Source organism: Mirounga leonina, unplaced genomic scaffold (genome assembly GCF_011800145.1).
Source record: "Mirounga leonina isolate KUSES-001 unplaced genomic scaffold, KU_Mleo_1.0 Mir_114, whole genome shotgun sequence".
Taxonomy (NCBI): Eukaryota; Metazoa; Chordata; class Mammalia; order Carnivora; family Phocidae; genus Mirounga; species Mirounga leonina.
The window spans coordinates 27,608,938-27,625,797 of record NW_023270265.1 but is presented as its reverse complement, the minus strand read 5'-3'; the positions used below and the strand labels follow the sequence as shown (position 1 = coordinate 27,625,797).

The 16,860-nt window shown below is 42.4% G+C and overlaps 2 protein-coding genes across 4 annotated transcripts in view; both read left to right on the top strand.

Moving 5' to 3' along the window:
• ARMH3 (armadillo like helical domain containing 3) overlaps positions 1-16,860 on the top strand; it is a 178,088-nt gene that overhangs the window by 63,770 nt on the left and 97,458 nt on the right. For 2 of the 3 annotated variants that reach the window (XM_035027759.1, XM_035027768.1), the window contains exon 21: positions 15,574-15,656. The exons of the other annotated variant lie outside the window; for it this stretch is intronic. In XM_035027759.1, the coding sequence (XP_034883650.1) occupies positions 15,574-15,656 (83 nt within the window). The remainder of the gene's footprint in view (positions 1-15,573; positions 15,657-16,860) is intronic. 3 annotated transcript variants of the gene reach the window in all.
• LOC118025323 (10 kDa heat shock protein, mitochondrial-like) lies at positions 14,853-15,308 on the top strand (the record flags this gene model as incomplete). Its single annotated transcript, XM_035027787.1, has 1 exon — positions 14,853-15,308. A coding segment is annotated over one exon (360 nt), but the record flags the coding sequence as incomplete, so codon positions are not given.

Here is a 16,860-nt window from a genome sequence, read left to right as displayed (position 1 = left end):
GGTGTTAAGGAAAGTTGCAAAATACTATACTACATCTGATGCATCAGAGCCCATAATAACGTATAATATTGCAATCAGTGAATATAAATGTGGTTATGGTGGATCCACCCACCCCTTGGCTGGCAGTATCCCTCATATGTTGGGATGCCCATGTTTTTACTCTTTGCCTTCTAGACTTAAGGATTTGCTGGAGGTGTATGAACCTCACCGTGGTAAATATGCTTATGTGTATAGATGCCCATACTATGCTGAGAACTTTAATTGAATTTTATTTATAAATAAAACTGGGAAGGCGTGTGTTGTTAGATTGGACACACAGAAGCCGTTGGGTGTCTAGGAAGCAGTTGGCTAGGACCCAAATGCCTTTTGTTGTTTGGAATGTGGGTGTGTAGTATCACTGCACTTCGAATGGTGATTTTTATTCCTGTGCTGTTTGACTGCAGTCACTCTTTGTTATTGGGGAGGTAACCAGAGGTCCCCCTACAAATTCCCATATGGAAATTCAGGTGTGCTCTTGTGGACGAGGATGAGGCAGCTGTATTAGTTGGGGGTTTAATCCTGCCTGCTCTGTTGGTTTTACAGATACAAGCCCTGACCTTCTCCCTGCTGCCATTGTCTATTTATATGGTGCCTGTCACCATAGTATCTGAGTATTTGGGGAAATATATTTAGGCTAACTTCAACTAAAATAGGGAAAGGAAGAAGGCCTGCCTCTCTCATTGCCCTCTTTTTAGCAATCACTATTTTTCACCAAGTTATGGAAAATTCAAAAGCTCTTCTCTGACCTCTAGGCTACCCAGATCTCCTGTTTTGGGTAAAAGATTAGGTCTTAAAACTATCCTCTATAGAGATAGAAAACTGGGTTTTAGGATAAGATCCTAGGAAATAGGTCTTTACCTTTGAGAATATAATGAAAGATACAATCTTTGTGTTCAGAAAAATGTCCATTTGCATATACATATTTTGCATATAATTTCAGAGAGTTCATGGACCCTCTGAAGCCATCCATGATCCTGTGTTAAGAATCCCTGTCTTGGGGCGCCTGGGTGGCTCAGTCGTTGAGTGTCTGCCTTCGGCTCAGGTCATGATCCCAGGGTCCTGGGATCGAGTCCCGCATTGGGCTCCCTGCTTGGCGGGGAGCCTGCTTCTCTCTCTCCCACTCCCCCTACTTGTGTTCCCTCTCTCGCTGTCTCTCTGTCAAATACATAAAATAAAATCTTAAAAAAAAAAAAAAAAAAAAGAATCCCTGTCTTAATTTTAGGTTCCATGGCCTCCCAATTATTTCTGTTTTCACAGAACATCTTACTATCTATGTTAATATTTTTTCTTTATTTACTGATCATACTGTATTTCTCCTGGGAATTTTAGCTTCACAATCTTCTCTCTGAACTTCTTTGGGATAAGGAACATGTTGGTCACTATATTTTATTTCCTGTGTCTTCCTATGGCACTTGGGGTTTCTATTTTAGCATATTGCACTGTTTTGCTATGTGTGCATAAGTCTGCATAATGATTTATTTAAATATCTTTCTTTCCTCTTAAAGTTTTTGTAGGGCAGGGCCTTTGTTTTTATCATTGCTCTGTCTTCAGCACATACTTGGCTTATAACAGGGGCTCGGAAAACATTTGAATGAATAAATGGATAGCTGGACATGTAGAATTTCTATTATTGATGAATCAACATTCTCTTAAAGCAGTACAGTGCTGTGTTTGGGCCTCAAAACAATAACAACAATGAGAACAACAACAATGATGATAGAACCCAGGAGGATGTTTGTTGTCATGTTTCTGTTGAGCTGACTTTATCACTTTTTTATTTGAATTTTTTTTTTTTTTAAGATTTTATTTATTTATTTGAGAGATTATGACCCCAGCTGCAGGCAGACGCTTAACCGGCTGAGCCCCCCAGGCGCCCCTATTTGAACTATTGATGTGAAAGGGAGTGGCGGGTGATTTCTCTTTCCTTTGTCTGTTTCATCCTTACCTACAGATACATGCATTGCTTTTAACTAAGTAAAAATGGAAACTTTGATGGTTTCCAAGCCATTAACCAAAGAATGAGCAGAATGTTTAGAGAGAAGCATGTAGTTGTTAGAGAGGAAAAGACCTGAACAGAGCTTCATGGAGTCAGCTTATTTTACTTCCACTGCAGGCAGAAGGGGCACTGGGGAGGCAGCCTGCATTTAAATAGTGTAGCTTTCCACAGTCTGAAAACATGGGTCGATTTAAAGGCAGATTTATACTGACATTTTATATTCGACATTTATCTATGGATCACTGTCCTTCTTACCCTTTCACTTTGCCACATCCCTGGGTGATAAGTCATTATTTTTATCACCATTTGTTGGGGAAGGGAGTGGAGGTATAGGAGGGTAAGTGCCTTGCTAAGGATCATGGAACCAGATACTAAACAGAGTCATGATTAGAACTTAGAGTTCCTGACTCCTATGCTCAGACGCAGATCACTAAGGCAACATTTGCCTCCCTGCAGGAAGAAAGGCCCCCAAAGCCCCCAAAACAATCTGTTCAGCTTCACTGTGCTAAATAGCATCCAAAGCATTCACAGCTTTGTGAAAAAGAGAGAAATCGTACATGGCCTGACCTTTTAGATACCTACTGGGACAAATGGAAAACCCAGAGAGTCTCACAGCTTTGTGGATCCAGCTGGCTTTCTCATGACTAGCAGAAGCCTGTGACTTCATGGTTAGGTATACCTTGAGACTGAGAGCTTAGAAGCTTTCGTTGGCAGCTTGTTATATTGTAGTGTTGTCACACAGGACTGAAAATCTTCAAGGGAAAGACTGACCTGAGCCATAGATTGACCTGTGTGTTTTTTTTTTTTTTTAAAGATTTTATTTATTTATTTATTTATTTATTTGATACAGCGAGAGAGGGGGGAGTAGGAGAGGGAGAAGCAGGCCCCCCGCGGAGCAGGGAGCCCAATGTGGGGCTCGATCCCAGGACCCTGGGACCATGACCTGAGCCGAAGGCAGACGCTTAACTGACTGAGCCACCCAGGCGCCCCTGACCTGTGTGTTCTTGTATAAGTATAGCTTTGACAGCTTGGTGGTCAAGCTGTCCTGATTTAGGGACTATTCTTTGAACTTCTAATTGTGAGCTTTTTTTGTTGTTGTTGTTTAGTTTCATTTTTAAACTTTCAATTTTGATATAATTATAGACTCACAGGAAGTTGCAAAAATAGTATAGCAAGTTCTCGCACCCTTCACCCAGCTTCCTCCAGTGGTGACATCTTATATAACTCTACAATATTGCTTCTTTTAGTTTTGAAGAAGGTATAGGGAGGAGAGAAGGACACAGCAGTAAACAGCTAGAGTAGATGGGGAGAGGAATTTTGGCAGCTGCTGTTGCTATTTTGTTTTTAAAATTGCTTTTTAAATTGTTCTTCCTCTTTCCCCCAAATTTTCTCTGATGTAGGGGAATATGTTACAAGATGTATTCTAGGCTTGATGTGCCTAATTAAGACTGCTCTAGCTTCCATGTGCAAAAAGATGGGAGGCTTCTTTCTTCTGTGGATAATCAGTTTCTCTCAGAATGTTTTAATACAGGGTCATTAGAAGGCATTTTTGTGTTTCCATAATTTTGTTATGAAAGATTCTATACAGCAGTGTAGAAAGCCCTAGGACTGAAAAAGAATGCCAGAAGACTCTTTTTTCCTTCAAATCACCACATTTGGCTAAGTCTAAAATTTATACTATTTTGACTCTTTCTTTCATCCCCTCAGAAACTTGGCAGAAGCAAAAGATAGGAATTTCTAACAGGTTTAGCCTGTTAGAGGGAGAAAAAGATTCCCTCCAAAAAGCCCCTGAAAAGAGTGAGAAATCTCTGTTCTTTTCTCTGCACATGAAGTCACTTCCTATCCAGAGAAATGTCAACTCTCATAGGCCCATTAGCATCTTGTCAACTAAGACAGAGGAAGGAGTAGCTGTGCTTTTGTTGCTCTGTCGGTACTAGTTCTAAAGGAACATATTCGGTTTCATGAGGTGTCATTGTTCCCTGGATCTCCAGTGAGCAGGACAGGTCTTTTTATTGTTTTTCTCACATTTTGGCAGGAAGTAAAGTTCTTGATTCTACATCACATGCCTCCACTGAGATGTGGTCTCACTGACTATTAGATTTCTTAAAGGGTGACAATTTTGGCTCTCTCTTACCTGGGCAGTGTTGGAAAAAATAAGTAGGTGGTATAGGACCCTAGAAGGCACTGGCTTCTGAGCGTGGTTAGAGGCAGCTGCGCAGGAATAAGGTGTACGGGATCCTGCATTTCCCAGAGTCTGAGTTCCATATGAGAACTTTCACATAAGGGCTCATTTTCATGATAAAGAAGAGGGTGGGTGGTAACTGTGAGAATGGCAGTGTCCCCAGGTAAACAGGGAATTGGAGATAGTGGAGAACCTTATTTTCCCTTTAAAGCAGATATACTTCAACAGCAAGGAAAATGTAACACAGAACTTAACTTCCATTTGAAGAAAGAGTTTGTTCTTTTTTCCAATTCATCTAGAGGGGCGTGGAGCCTTCAGGCAATGCAGCCTGTTGATGTACTGACTTTTTTGTGTGTGTGTGTGGTAAAATACATATAATATTTACCATCTTAACTGTTTTTAAGTGTATAATTCACAAAACTGAGCACCTGGTGGCTCAGTCGGTTGAGCGACTGCCTTCAGCTCAGGTCATTATCCCAGGGTCCTGGGATCAAGTCCCACATCGGGCTCCCCGGGAGCCTGCTTCTCAACCTCTCCCACTCCCCCTGCTTGTGTTCCCTCTCTCGCTGTGTCTCTCTCTGTCAAATAAATAAATAAAATCTTAAAAAATAAAAAAAATATTTATCACATTGTTGTGCAGCCATCACCACCATCTCTGCCCATAACTCTCTTCATCTTGTAAAACAAAAACTCTTCACCTACTAAACGAGAACTCCCCATTCCTCCCTTTGCCAGCCTCTGGCAAGCCATGTTCCACTTTCTGTTTTTATGATTTTGACTACACTAAGCACCCCAAATGAGTGAAATCATAGAGTATTTGTCTTTTTACGGCTGGCTTATTTCACTTAATATAATGTTCTCAGGTTCAAGAAATCAGATTCTCTCTTCCTCAGAGTTTGCTTTTTTCTTTTTTTGTTAATTTTTTTTTTTTTTTAATTGTTATAGGCTGTCTCTGCCCATGTTCAGCCTGAGTGTAAACTTAGTCTCTTCTTTGCTCTCTTCTGAGCCTTTTCCTGGGCATGTGCAATCACTTTCTAATTTTCCCTGTATTTGCAATTGATTTTTGTTTTTTTAAAGGAGCCGCAACACGGGGCTTGAACTCATGACCCTGAGATCAAGACCTGAGCTGAGATCAAGAGTTAGATACTTAACTGACTGAGACACCCAGGCGCTCCTATGCAATTGTTTTTGAATGTTCTAGTCTTAATGTCTGCCTCCCAAAGGGAGAAAGACAAAAAATGAAGGTGGATAAAAGAGGGCACTTGGCCCTTTATTTTTTAAAGATTTTATTGATTTGAGAGAGAGCATGAGCACAAGAGTCGGGAGAGAGAAGCAGACTCCCCAGTGAGCAGGGAACCTGCTGTGGGGCTTGATCCCAAGACCCTGAGATCATGACCTGGAGGTTTAACCAGCTGAGCCACCCAGGCGCCCCATACCTGGTCCTTTAAATCTCGTAGATGTAACTTACCTGGATGGGGATGGGTTTGCCTCAGTGAGAGGAGGTGCAGCAACAATGGTGGCTTGCTTCTTTGTCTGCATCTCTGTAATCAGAAGCAGGAACCAGCTATCCAAGCACAGATCCCCAGTATTTGGGGGACAGGCTCCTTTTTGCCCACCTTACCTCCTAAGAGCTGTGTGCATGCTGCTTGCCACATGGCTGGGGGGGTGGGGTGGGGGATGTGTAGCTGCTACTGTGCTAAGAGCTGAAATTGACTGAAATTAACAAAAATTTACCATCCAAGTCTTCCCCTGGAAGTTGAAAACCTTTACCAGAGTTCCAAAATAGTTAATATCAGACAGATTCTGTCACTGCAATGATTGTCTGGGTAGGGAGAAAGATACCTGGTGCTTTCTACTCTGCTGTCTTCCCAGAATCCTCCCATCAGATGTACTAACTTTTGTGCTCTATTCACCTGGAGGGGCTCATAGCACACAACCAAAGCCATTTCATTTTCTTGTTTGATTCATTGGCCTCTTCAAGTGAGGTGCTTGGGTTTGCAGCCAGACAGATGCCTGTATTCTGAGAGGCCACCTATGTATTTTAAAATTATTCTACTGGTAGGTGTTGGCTTCTAAGTTGTCCTGCGCCACTTTGCTGATTGACAGTGAGCCTGCTGATTGTTGGCAGTGTCCCTGGGTAATTGGTGATTTTGTCCAGGGATGCTGGAATTGGCTAGAGTTTATAGTGCCTCTCTGGTTTGGAAGGCATTGGCTTGTTATACTAGTGCTATTTCTAGCCTGTCCTTGGAGTTCCTCTGCCTTTCTTCTAAGCAAGTGAGATGCTAATATTTCTCTTCTATCAGTCACTGTGAAATTATCCATTTCCCCAAATGAGCGCATTTTGATTTGGATCTGTGGCATCTCATCCTAGCTCCATGCCAGGCCACAAAATAGGGCCTGGTTGAGTCTTGTCTTTGCTTTCTTTCTCTTTTTCTTTATAGTATGTTAGAGCTGTTCAAACAGACAGCTCTCTCTGACCTGATTCTTTGGAGACCATTTATTTGTGCTCTGCTAGAGGCTCTCTGTCTCCTTCCTGTTTTTAATATTTAAATGTCATTCACTTGGTTTTATAATTAACCCTTCCCTTTGCTTCTCTGAGGCAGACGTCTGAGCTACCACGTAATTGTGTCTTCCTGTAGTTGGCTTGTTCTTCTCTGCACCTGCTTTACCTCAGTGTCAGGGACAGGTTTTAGTCCTGGAGAAGTTCCCATATCCATTATTCATTCTACTCTTCTATGTGCAACACAATTTGCTGCTACTCTCTTTGAATTCAAAGCAGTTTAGGAAAAAATCTGGGGAAGTCCTCATTATGTGGGGTACATTGATGTTAGGGACAGCTCTGCAAACAAGGTTCCTTATGGGGTGAGGGAGACCCGTGTGAGGTGGCAGTATTCTTAGGTGGATGGCACGAAACTCTTCCCATTTGAGAAATAGATCAGCTGCTTCTGGGAATTCACTTGGGACTCAGGGAACCATCAAGGTGCCTATTCCTGGTTCAGCTTCCCAGAACCTGCACGCTATCTTATATTCCACATGCATCTGCATACAGAAGGCAGAACTTCTATGCACTGTTGCCATACTTGATGCGTAAGACTCCCCAAGGGAAGGTTAGGCCAAAGCTAAGTGTGAGACTGACTGGTGCCTCTAATAGAGTCAAAAGAGGCAGCAGTTGCAGCCAATTTGTAGTTCCTGAAAAAGAGCCCAGAAACAAAATTTTCAAAGTGCCTGGTAGACTTTCCAATGAAGAAACAAGTGTGTATGGAGTACCCACTTCCCTACAACTTAACCATATTGCATTTATAATATAATACCTCAAATATCTCACTGACATAGCTTCTCTATTTTTTACTCAGTGTAGGTTAAGAGTATTTGGAGCCAGGTATCTGGAGCCTCACTTAATAGAGTTAGCAAAGATCAGGAGTCTAATCCAGGATACCTGAGGATTTCCTAGACTATTGTTGGTACTTAAGTATATTGGTGGCTTTGATTGTGAACTTTGATTATTATTCTGAAGGCTGCCACAGTGTCGTCTTGAAGGCTACTCAGGATTCATTTTTAATTTGCATTCCTGCCCAAGAGTCCGTGGCTCTCTTTTGATTGAGTATATTTGGCTCCTTTTCTTTAATCCATCAAAGAGGAAACATCTTTGCAGGTTTGGCCGTGCACTCCATGCTGTGTATACCGTGATGTACATTTTAGCTAGTCACTTAACACTGAGGTTATAGAAAGTTGGGATGGATGTTTGTGGGGCTCATGCTAGTGTTGGTAGAAAGAAAAACATTGACCTCTTGTTTGTTTTTAATTGGTAAAACATACATAACATAAAATTTAACCATTTTTTTTTAAAGATTTTATTTATTTATTTGAGAGAGAGAGAGAGAGTTAGAGAGACTGCACGAGAGGGGGTACGGTCAGAGGGAGAAGCAGACTCCCCACTGAGCAGGGAGCCTGATGCGGGACTCGATCCTGGGACTCCCAAGATCATGACCTGAGCCAAAGGCAATCTTTGCCGCTTGACCGACTGAGCCACCCAGGTGCCCCAAGTTTAACCTTTTTTTTTTTTTTTAAGATTTTATTTATTTATTCATGAGAGACAGAGAGAGAGGCAGAGGGAGAAGCAGGTTCCCAAGGAGCAGGGAGCCCGATGTGGGACTCGATCCCAGGACCCTGGGATCATGACCTGAGCCGAAGGCAGACGCTTAACCATCTGAGCCACCCAGGCGCCCAAATTTAACCATTTTTAAATGTACAGTTCAGTGGCATTAAGTATATTCACATCATTGTTGTAAATTTTTCCACCTTCCATCTCCAGAATTTTTTCATCTTCCCAAACTGAAACTCTGTACCCAATAAACAATAACTCTACATTTCTCCTTCCCCGTGCTCCTGGCCACCACCATTCTACTTTCTGTCTCTGTGAATTGACTACTCTAGTCATATAAGTTGAATCATTCAGTATTTGTCTTTTTGTGACTGTCTTTTTCTACTTTGCATACTGTCTTCATGATTCATCCATGTTGTAGCGTGTGTCCGAATTTCCTTCCTTTTTCAGGCTGAATATTATTCCATTGTTTGTATACACTGCATTTTGTTTATTGGATATTGGGTTGCTTCTTCCTTTTGACTATTGTGAATAATGCTGCTATGAGCATGGGTGTATAAATACTTGTTCGAGTCCTTCCTTTTCACCTCTTGTTTTTGAGAGTGTGGAGGTTAAAGTGTCCCAGGTCAGTGGGGTGAAATCCTCATATTCTTTTTTTTTTAAATCCTCATATTCTTATGAGAGAGATGCACTTGAACTTACAGGATTTTTTTCATTGGCCACTTTGATATATGAGGGCCTTATCAGTGGAGTTCTGACTAAAGTTATGGTTTGGATTGCAAATATAGGTGTTGACCCTAGATAGCTAGCTCCCCCACCCTCAACAAATGTTTCTTTAATTTAAATTTAGGAGGAACCAGTACAGTTGTATAGACCTTGGCAGGGGGAGTTCATGGACCTTCTTCCCAATATGTTGCCCTTAATGCAGTTTAGCTCCAACTAGCTATGTGGCTTTGAGTAACTTATTTAACCTTTCTGAGTTTCAATTTGGTCATCTGTAAATTGGGACCAATAATACCTTCTTCATTGGATAGTTAAGGGGATTTGATGAGAATAATGTACTTTAAGTGCTTTACATAATGCTTAGCATCTAGCAGGCACTTAATGTATGTTACCTCCCGGGGCGCCTGGGTGGCTCAGTTGGTTAAGCGTCTGCCTTCAGCTCAGGTCATGATCCCAGGGTCCTGGGGTCGAGCCCCGCATCGGACTCCCTGCTCCGCGGGAAGCCTGCTTCTCCCTCTCCCACTCCCCCGCTTGTGTTCCCTCTCTCGCTGTCTCTCTCTCTCTCTGTCAAATAAATAAAATCTTTAAAAAGATATATATGTTACCTCCCTCGCCACTTATGGCCACTGTGTTTCTCCCTTTGAAAAGAGACGAGTGTAGTTTGGGGCAGGTGACTTCTGTAGTTAAGTCTCTTTTTTAAGGTGTTACATAGAGGGCAGTAGAAAAGAGGAAGGTTTGAGATACTTTGTGCGAGCTTCTGGCACAGTTAGTAACTTGTAGTTGTCAGTCAGCAAGAAGATATGATACATTCCTTTATATGGTATGTCTGTCTGGCATTGGCGTTTTGGGGCAGCGCATTCCTGGGGCTATGGAGGATGGAAGCTGATGAGAATTGTCTGTTAAGGCCTGGAAGGTTTTGGCTATGAAGATTGTCTGCATCTAAAAGGATACTCTCTGCAATAAGCTCTGCCATTCTGTTTTGTGGGGATGAGCAGCCATTGCTCACCAAATGGGCAACACTATTTACACAGTGTTGAGTTACTATAACATAGGCCCTTCTTCTTTGGAAATATTTCAGACTAAGCATCAAGTCTTTGGTAAGGAGGGGCTTATATTAGCCTCTTCTCCCCTTATAAAAACTATTTAAAAATTGGAGGGGCGCCTGGGTGGCTCATCAGTTAAGCATCTGACTCTTGGTTTCCGCTCAGGTCATGATCTCAGGGTAGTGCGATTGAGCCTCCAGTTGTCAGGCTCCATGCTCAGCGGGGAGTCTGCTTGTCCCTCTCCCTCTGCTCTCCCCCCCAACTCTCTCTCTCTCCCTCTATCTCTAAAATAAAAAAGTCTTCAAAAAAATTGGAAACATGGTAAACCAAAAGGTTATATTTTTAAAAAAAGGACATCCTGCTCCCCTTATTTCCACAATGACTACAACATGTACTTGATACCAAACTCTTACAGACATATGACTAATTAACAGTGTTATGTTTATACAACCAACCTCTTATCTTTTATAGTTATCTTAACTCTTCTCTCTATGTAGTGCTACTTCTGTGACTATCTGTGGAACAGTTTGGCTGGTCATGTGCCCCGATGACTCGAAGTGGTGTCAGATTTCTAAAAATGTGTGTGTGTGTGTGTGTGTGTGTGTGTGTGTACGCGTGAATGTGGAGAGTGGTGAGCCAGAAGCCAGCCAGGATGAGCTCTGTACTACTTATGCGTTGGCACTGAGATCCTGAGTGCCAGTTCTCTAGTGTCCTTGACCTGCCCCTGTCTGATAAGAAGCTGTTCTCTTCTTCGGCCTGCAGTTAAATCCTATGCATAGCTCTATACCATAACAGCTAATGAATAAGCTTGGCTATTAATTATTTATACCAGTGTTTTTTGTCTTGTTTTGTTTCAGTTCTGATTTTGCATGAAGAAAGGGATCTTGGCTCTCTTTATTTTTTTTTTTTTAAGATTTATTTATTTTAGAGAGAGGGCGAGTGAGAGCATGTGCGTGTGCACGAGCAGGGGGAGGGGCAAAGGGAGAGGGAGAGAGAATCTCCAGCAGACTCCCTGCTGAGTGGGGAGCCTGACACTGGCTCAATCTCACGATCCTGAGATCATGACCTGAGCTGAAATCAAGAGTTGGACACTTAACTGACTGAGCCACCCACGTGCCTTTGGCTCCAATCACATTCCATGTTCAGATCTTAGTTTTAAAGAGGACAAAGCTGAGCGAGGGGGATAGGAACAGTTTTAGTTGACAGTTACGTGCTGTTTCTCTCCTTCCCTCCCTCCCTCCCACCCATCCTCCCTCCCTCCTCCTTCTCTTTCCCTCCCTCCCTCCCCCTTTCTCTCTCTCTTTCTTTCTCTTTCTTTCTTTCTTCTTTTCTTTTCTTTTCTTTTCTTTTCTTTCTTTCTTTCTTTCTTTCTTTCTTTCTTTCTTTCTTTTCTTTTCTTTTCTTTTCTTTTCTTTTCTTTCTTTGATACTACAAAGGAGGCAGAAACAGAGAAAAGGGGAAAAAGGTGTGTGATAGGTGAGCTGTAGAGAAGAGCAACGAGAGCAGATACAGAGGCCCTGCTGAGGCAGTTGATGCTGAGAGAAGCTACTTGGGAGTCTTTCCCAAGTTGCGAATGGGCAGTAGAAAGGTAATAACGAGGTATTAAGCACCTGTACTCTTTTTTTTTTTTTTTAAGATTTTTAAATTTATTTATTTGAGAGAGACAGAGAGAGAGGGAACACAAGCACGGGGAGTGGGAGAGGGAGAAGCAGACTCCCCACTGAGCAGAGAGCCCGATGTGGGGCTCGATCCCAGGACCCTGGGATCATGACCTGAGCCGAAGGCAGACGCTCAATGACTGAGCCACCCAGGCACCCCATGCACCTGTACTCTTAATAAGTAGCTCAGGACCAAGAGAAAGAGTGGACCAGATTCATGAAAATAACCTGGAATAGCCATTAGGTGGAGAAAGTTATAAACCAGAGTCAAGAGAAGTGTTGGGAACAGTGTAGTCAGCAAATCTAAGCACACCATTTATAGGTAAGCTTCCCTCCCTTTAACATTTAACTCCATCTGGCACCTTTATTTAATCTTAGTGGAATGGCAAAAGAATGCTAAACAGGAGACCAGGTTCTAGTCTCAGCTTAGTCACTAGGTACTTGGGGTGGTGGGGGGAAGAAGTGTTTTCTAATCCAAAAATGAAGGAACTGGATTATATGATCTCTAAAGTCCTTTCTAGTTCCAAAAATCAGCTATGCTGAAGCCTCACAGACTTAGAACTTCCAATACATCAGGTCAAAGGACAGCAGACCATGTATGTGTAGTGATGTAGAGGACACCGAACAGTTGACAGAATGAGTGCAAAGTCAGGGTGATGATGAAGGATTTTCAAAAAGCACTATTCCATGGGATGTTGGGGCATTCCCTCTTGAGGAGGAATTGTGGTTCCTGATGTCAGAGGCTTGTGGGAGCCCATTTTGAGGTTGCTTTGTTCATTTTCTCTGCCTATTAAATTTCCTCTAGAGAATGACCACTTCCAGGTGAGAAAACTCTGGCCTTTTTTGGAGGTTGGGGTGGGGGGCGGAGTAGGGGTCTGCCTGAATTATCAGGGGTAGAATGCAGGTTCTCCCTGGCATTGACTCTCAGAGTATTGCAGTGCTGAATTCTCCTTCTCAAAACTGTTTGGCTTCACTGATGTCCGCGGTAGTTGGGACACAGGTTGCCTCTTGGCCTGTACCAGACTTGCTCTCTTCCTCCCCTTATATTTATCACTTTGTCATCCCTGACTCTGAATCCCAGAGATCAAAACTAGCTGTAGTCCAGCAGAGGAGCAATAAATCATCGCTCCCACTTCCTTTTCTCCAGGTTTTCTGCTCCTTAATTACCACATAACCACTGCTGAGGTTGCATCTTTGTGCTGCGTATGCTAGGGACAGAAGCCCTCATTGATGGGACGTGTGCAAAAGCTGCTTTGTCTCTCTCCAGCCATTATGTTTTGCTGTTCTACCCAGCGCCACGGCTCTTACCCATCCTCTTCTCTTGTCTCCTGTGAGTTTTTAGAGTCTGATTGTCAGGTGATTTACCCATTAACAGGGCTTGCTAAGCTCTGGGGGTAGTGGGTAGAGTGGGCAGCCCTTAAATAACTCGGCAAGATGATCTTATTAAAGAGAGAGGTTTGGGCTGGGTTAGTCATTTTTATATGGATTTTCGCTAGTCCCCTTTATTCTCTGAGCTCCTGGTAGGAGTTAAGCAGGTCGTGTGATCAAGAATGGGCTCCTATGGAGCTTTTTTTGGGGTCTAGTCCAACAGTTTGCTTGTTAACAGATAACATCAAAAGGGCCAGCTGCCTGTCATTTGCCTTTCCATTATGAAACCTCAGAGAACTTGAGTCAGTGCAAGGGTGAAGAGTTCATAAACGAGGGTGCCTATGACCTTCATCTCTAGCAAGGCTTTTTTGCCATTTGAGGGGAAGAGTCAGGCTTTAGAAATAGAACGGAGACAGGCCCTTGTACTTTTCCTTGCCTGCTGTTTCTTTACTATACCTGTGATTTCAGAGGTTGAGAGTAAGGAGTGTTGTGTGGCAGGCAGCAAGTATCTGGAGAGTCTTACTCCTACTCATCATTCCCTGCTGTTTCAAATCAAAGCTCACATCTCTTCTCGAAGGGTAGTAAACTTCACACAAAGCTCAGCCAAATGGACTTCTTTGCCGGCAAAGCAGCAGATATGGTCTTAGAAAAGGAGAGGTCAAGTCTTTTTTTGTGTCCGTGGGAGTAGAGAAGGTTTAGGGGGAGAAGACAGAAGGACCACCAATTGGTTGCAGCTGCTGAACCCCTTCTTCATAGTTTCCCATCAAGTAGGGGAGGTAGGTACAGCGTCAGTAGTCATGATGGGCACAGAAGTAGGATTTACTTCATGGGTGTGGGTGAAAGAGAACAGGCAACTGATGATTTCTTTTATGCTTAATATTTATTTGCAAAAATGTCTTTATACCTACAGTGTTAAGCTAGGTATTTGGCAGTCAGTCTTTTAACTGAGGTTGCCTGGGTTTTAATCCTCATTAAGCATATCAGGGAGAAAGGGGACCTTTTCAGTAAATGTTGTCATGGTTGAGAGAGGAAAGGGTAAGCTGTACTTTTGTTTGAACAGTTAGGGGCTTTTTTTTCTCTTCATGAGCTCTCTTCCCATCTGGAGCTGAAGTACAATACAGTTGGCACATCTGGTGACCAGTTAGAATTGAAAGGTGCCCCTCTTAGCTATGATGTTTGAAACAAATGCATAGCTAAAACATTGTGAAATGACATGCCATTAGCCTAGGATGAGAGGGGGATCCTCATTTTGATCTATAAATTGAACAAATTTGGTGGGGAAATCACTGTGTGGGAGTAAACTTGGAATACTAAGAGGTCCTTTTTTTTTTTTTTTTAAGATTTTATTTATTTATTTGACAGGGAGAGACACAAGGAGAGAGGGAACACAAGCAGGGGGAGTGGGAGAGGGAGAAGCAGGCTTCCCGTGGAGCAGGGAGCCCGATGCGGGGCTCGATCCCAGGACCCTGGGATCATGACCTGAACCGAAGGCAGATGCTTAACGACTGAGCCATCCAGGCGCCCCCCTGCTTTTTAAAAACATTTGTTTGTTTATTTTAGAGAGGGGGGGAGAGAGCAGAGGGAGAGAATCTCAAGCAGACTCCTCACTGAGCACAGAGCTGGATCCATCAGATCATGACCAGATCCAAACCCAAGAATCAGAAGCTTAACTGTCTGAGCCACCCAGGAGCCCCTGAGATGTCCTTTTTGTAGTCAGATTTCCAAGTTTAATTGCTATTAAAGAAGTGGCACAAAGAGGTCAAACTGGGTCTCCCTTGCAGCAGCTGGAGTCGTGGCAGGACAGATGTTTAGAAAGTTTCTTCCCCTCTTTGGCCAACTTTTAGTGGAAAGGAGAGGTGCCAAAACTGTAACCAGAGGAGGCATTATGCTTCCAGAAAAATCTCAAGGAACTGTATTGCAAGCAACAGTAGTAGCTGTTAGATTGGGCTCTAAAGGAAAGGGTAGAGAAATTCAACCAGTTAGTATGAAAGTTCAAGATCAAGTTCTTCTCTCAGAATATGGAAGCACCAAAGTAGTTCTAGATGATAAGGATTATTTCTTATTTAGAGATGGTGACATTCTCGGAAAGTATGTAGACTGAAAGAAATCATTATTGAAACGGCATTAAGTGAAGCTGCCCATTCCAGTGAAGTTGTGTAATCTTTCATCATGTAATTTTTGTGTCTCTCTTTTATGATAAACTAATAGTATTAAAAAAAAAAGTGGTACAAAGAAGTAGATTTTTAAAAACCTTCTAAGGACAGATAAACAGATGTGTGCTTGGGAAGGTCACTGCTTGCTTTAGATATATCTACCTTACCTGCTTTTAAAAAATTCTTGGTAGCTGTGACTTACTTGTTCTAGCCCTATTTGGATTTCTTAAATCTATTTTCATTGTTTGATTTAAGTTTATTAATTACTCTTTGAATACCTTGTTGATGTCTTTTTTTTTTTTTTTAAAGCCTTGATAAATTTGCTGAAGTTCCTTATGTCAAATGAGACTGTACTTCTGGCCAAACACAACATTTTTACATTAGCCCTTATGGTGAGTAACAAAAAAAAAATTTCTTTTTTTTTTTTTTAAAGATTTTATTTATTTATTTGAGAGAGAGAATGAGATAGAGAGAGCATGAGAGGGGGAGGGGCAGAGGGAGAAGCAGACTCCCCGCTGAGCAGGGAGCCCGATGCAGGACTCGATCCCGGGACTCCGGGATCATGACCTGAGCCGAAGGCAGTCGCTTAACCAACTGAGCCACCCAGGTGCCCCCCAAAAAATATTTCTTAAGGGGAGTGGGAGGTATAGGCTTCTAGTTGTGGAAAGAATAAGTCATGGGGATAAAAGGTACAGCATAGGGAGTATAGTCAGTGGTGTTGTAATGGTGTTACATGGTGACAGACGGTAGTTCCACTTGTGGTGAGCATAGCATGATATATAGACTTGTTGAGTCACTATGTTATACACCTGAAACTAATGTAATGTGTGTCAATTGTACTTCAATTAAAAACATTTTTTTCCCCTTTTTCTGAAGCCATACCCTAAGATAGATAGGCCAGGTTGAAACAGGAGCTAGTATTCTGGGGACTAAGGCGTAGGGGGAGTGAGGCCTTTATTTTCCTTTTGGATTTGAATCTCTAGACTGGTGCTTCCCACTCTTCCTCTCTCACCTATGTCTTTGGCAAACTTGAGATTCTTTCTCTTTCATGAGAGTGTATTGTTTGGTAGGGACAGGTATGGGTCAGATCTCTGTGAGCCTTGGTCCCCGGTGAGAGACTGAACTACTAGGCTACTATAGTCTCTATGTTGGTGCAGAGCAAAGCCTCTGGAGGTGTCCCAGCCAGATGAATGGTTCCATCATGGCTGCACTTGGTTTCAGAGGGACATTATAGATGCCTATTTATCTGACTGGTTACTTGGGGTAGAAGGAGGACATTGTGCGTTTTGACTGTCTTCTCAGGTTGTTACCCAATGTGTTCATAAATGTTTAACATTTGAGGGGAAAAAGCCCTGATTTGTAGCATTTGTGGATTTCTGTGGTACAACTATTCCCATCATGGCCAATTTCAAGCTGACAATGTGACGTTGTTGAATGTAGAGCTGGGGAGATGAGCAATAACACACCATTATATGATATTCCCACCACACAGGTATAAGAAGTGTAAATTAATCTCAAGAACATAAATAATACTAAAAGATAGAAAATAATTAGGAAGTTTTAAGTTTGAGTATTACCTTCATTTTAATGTAATTT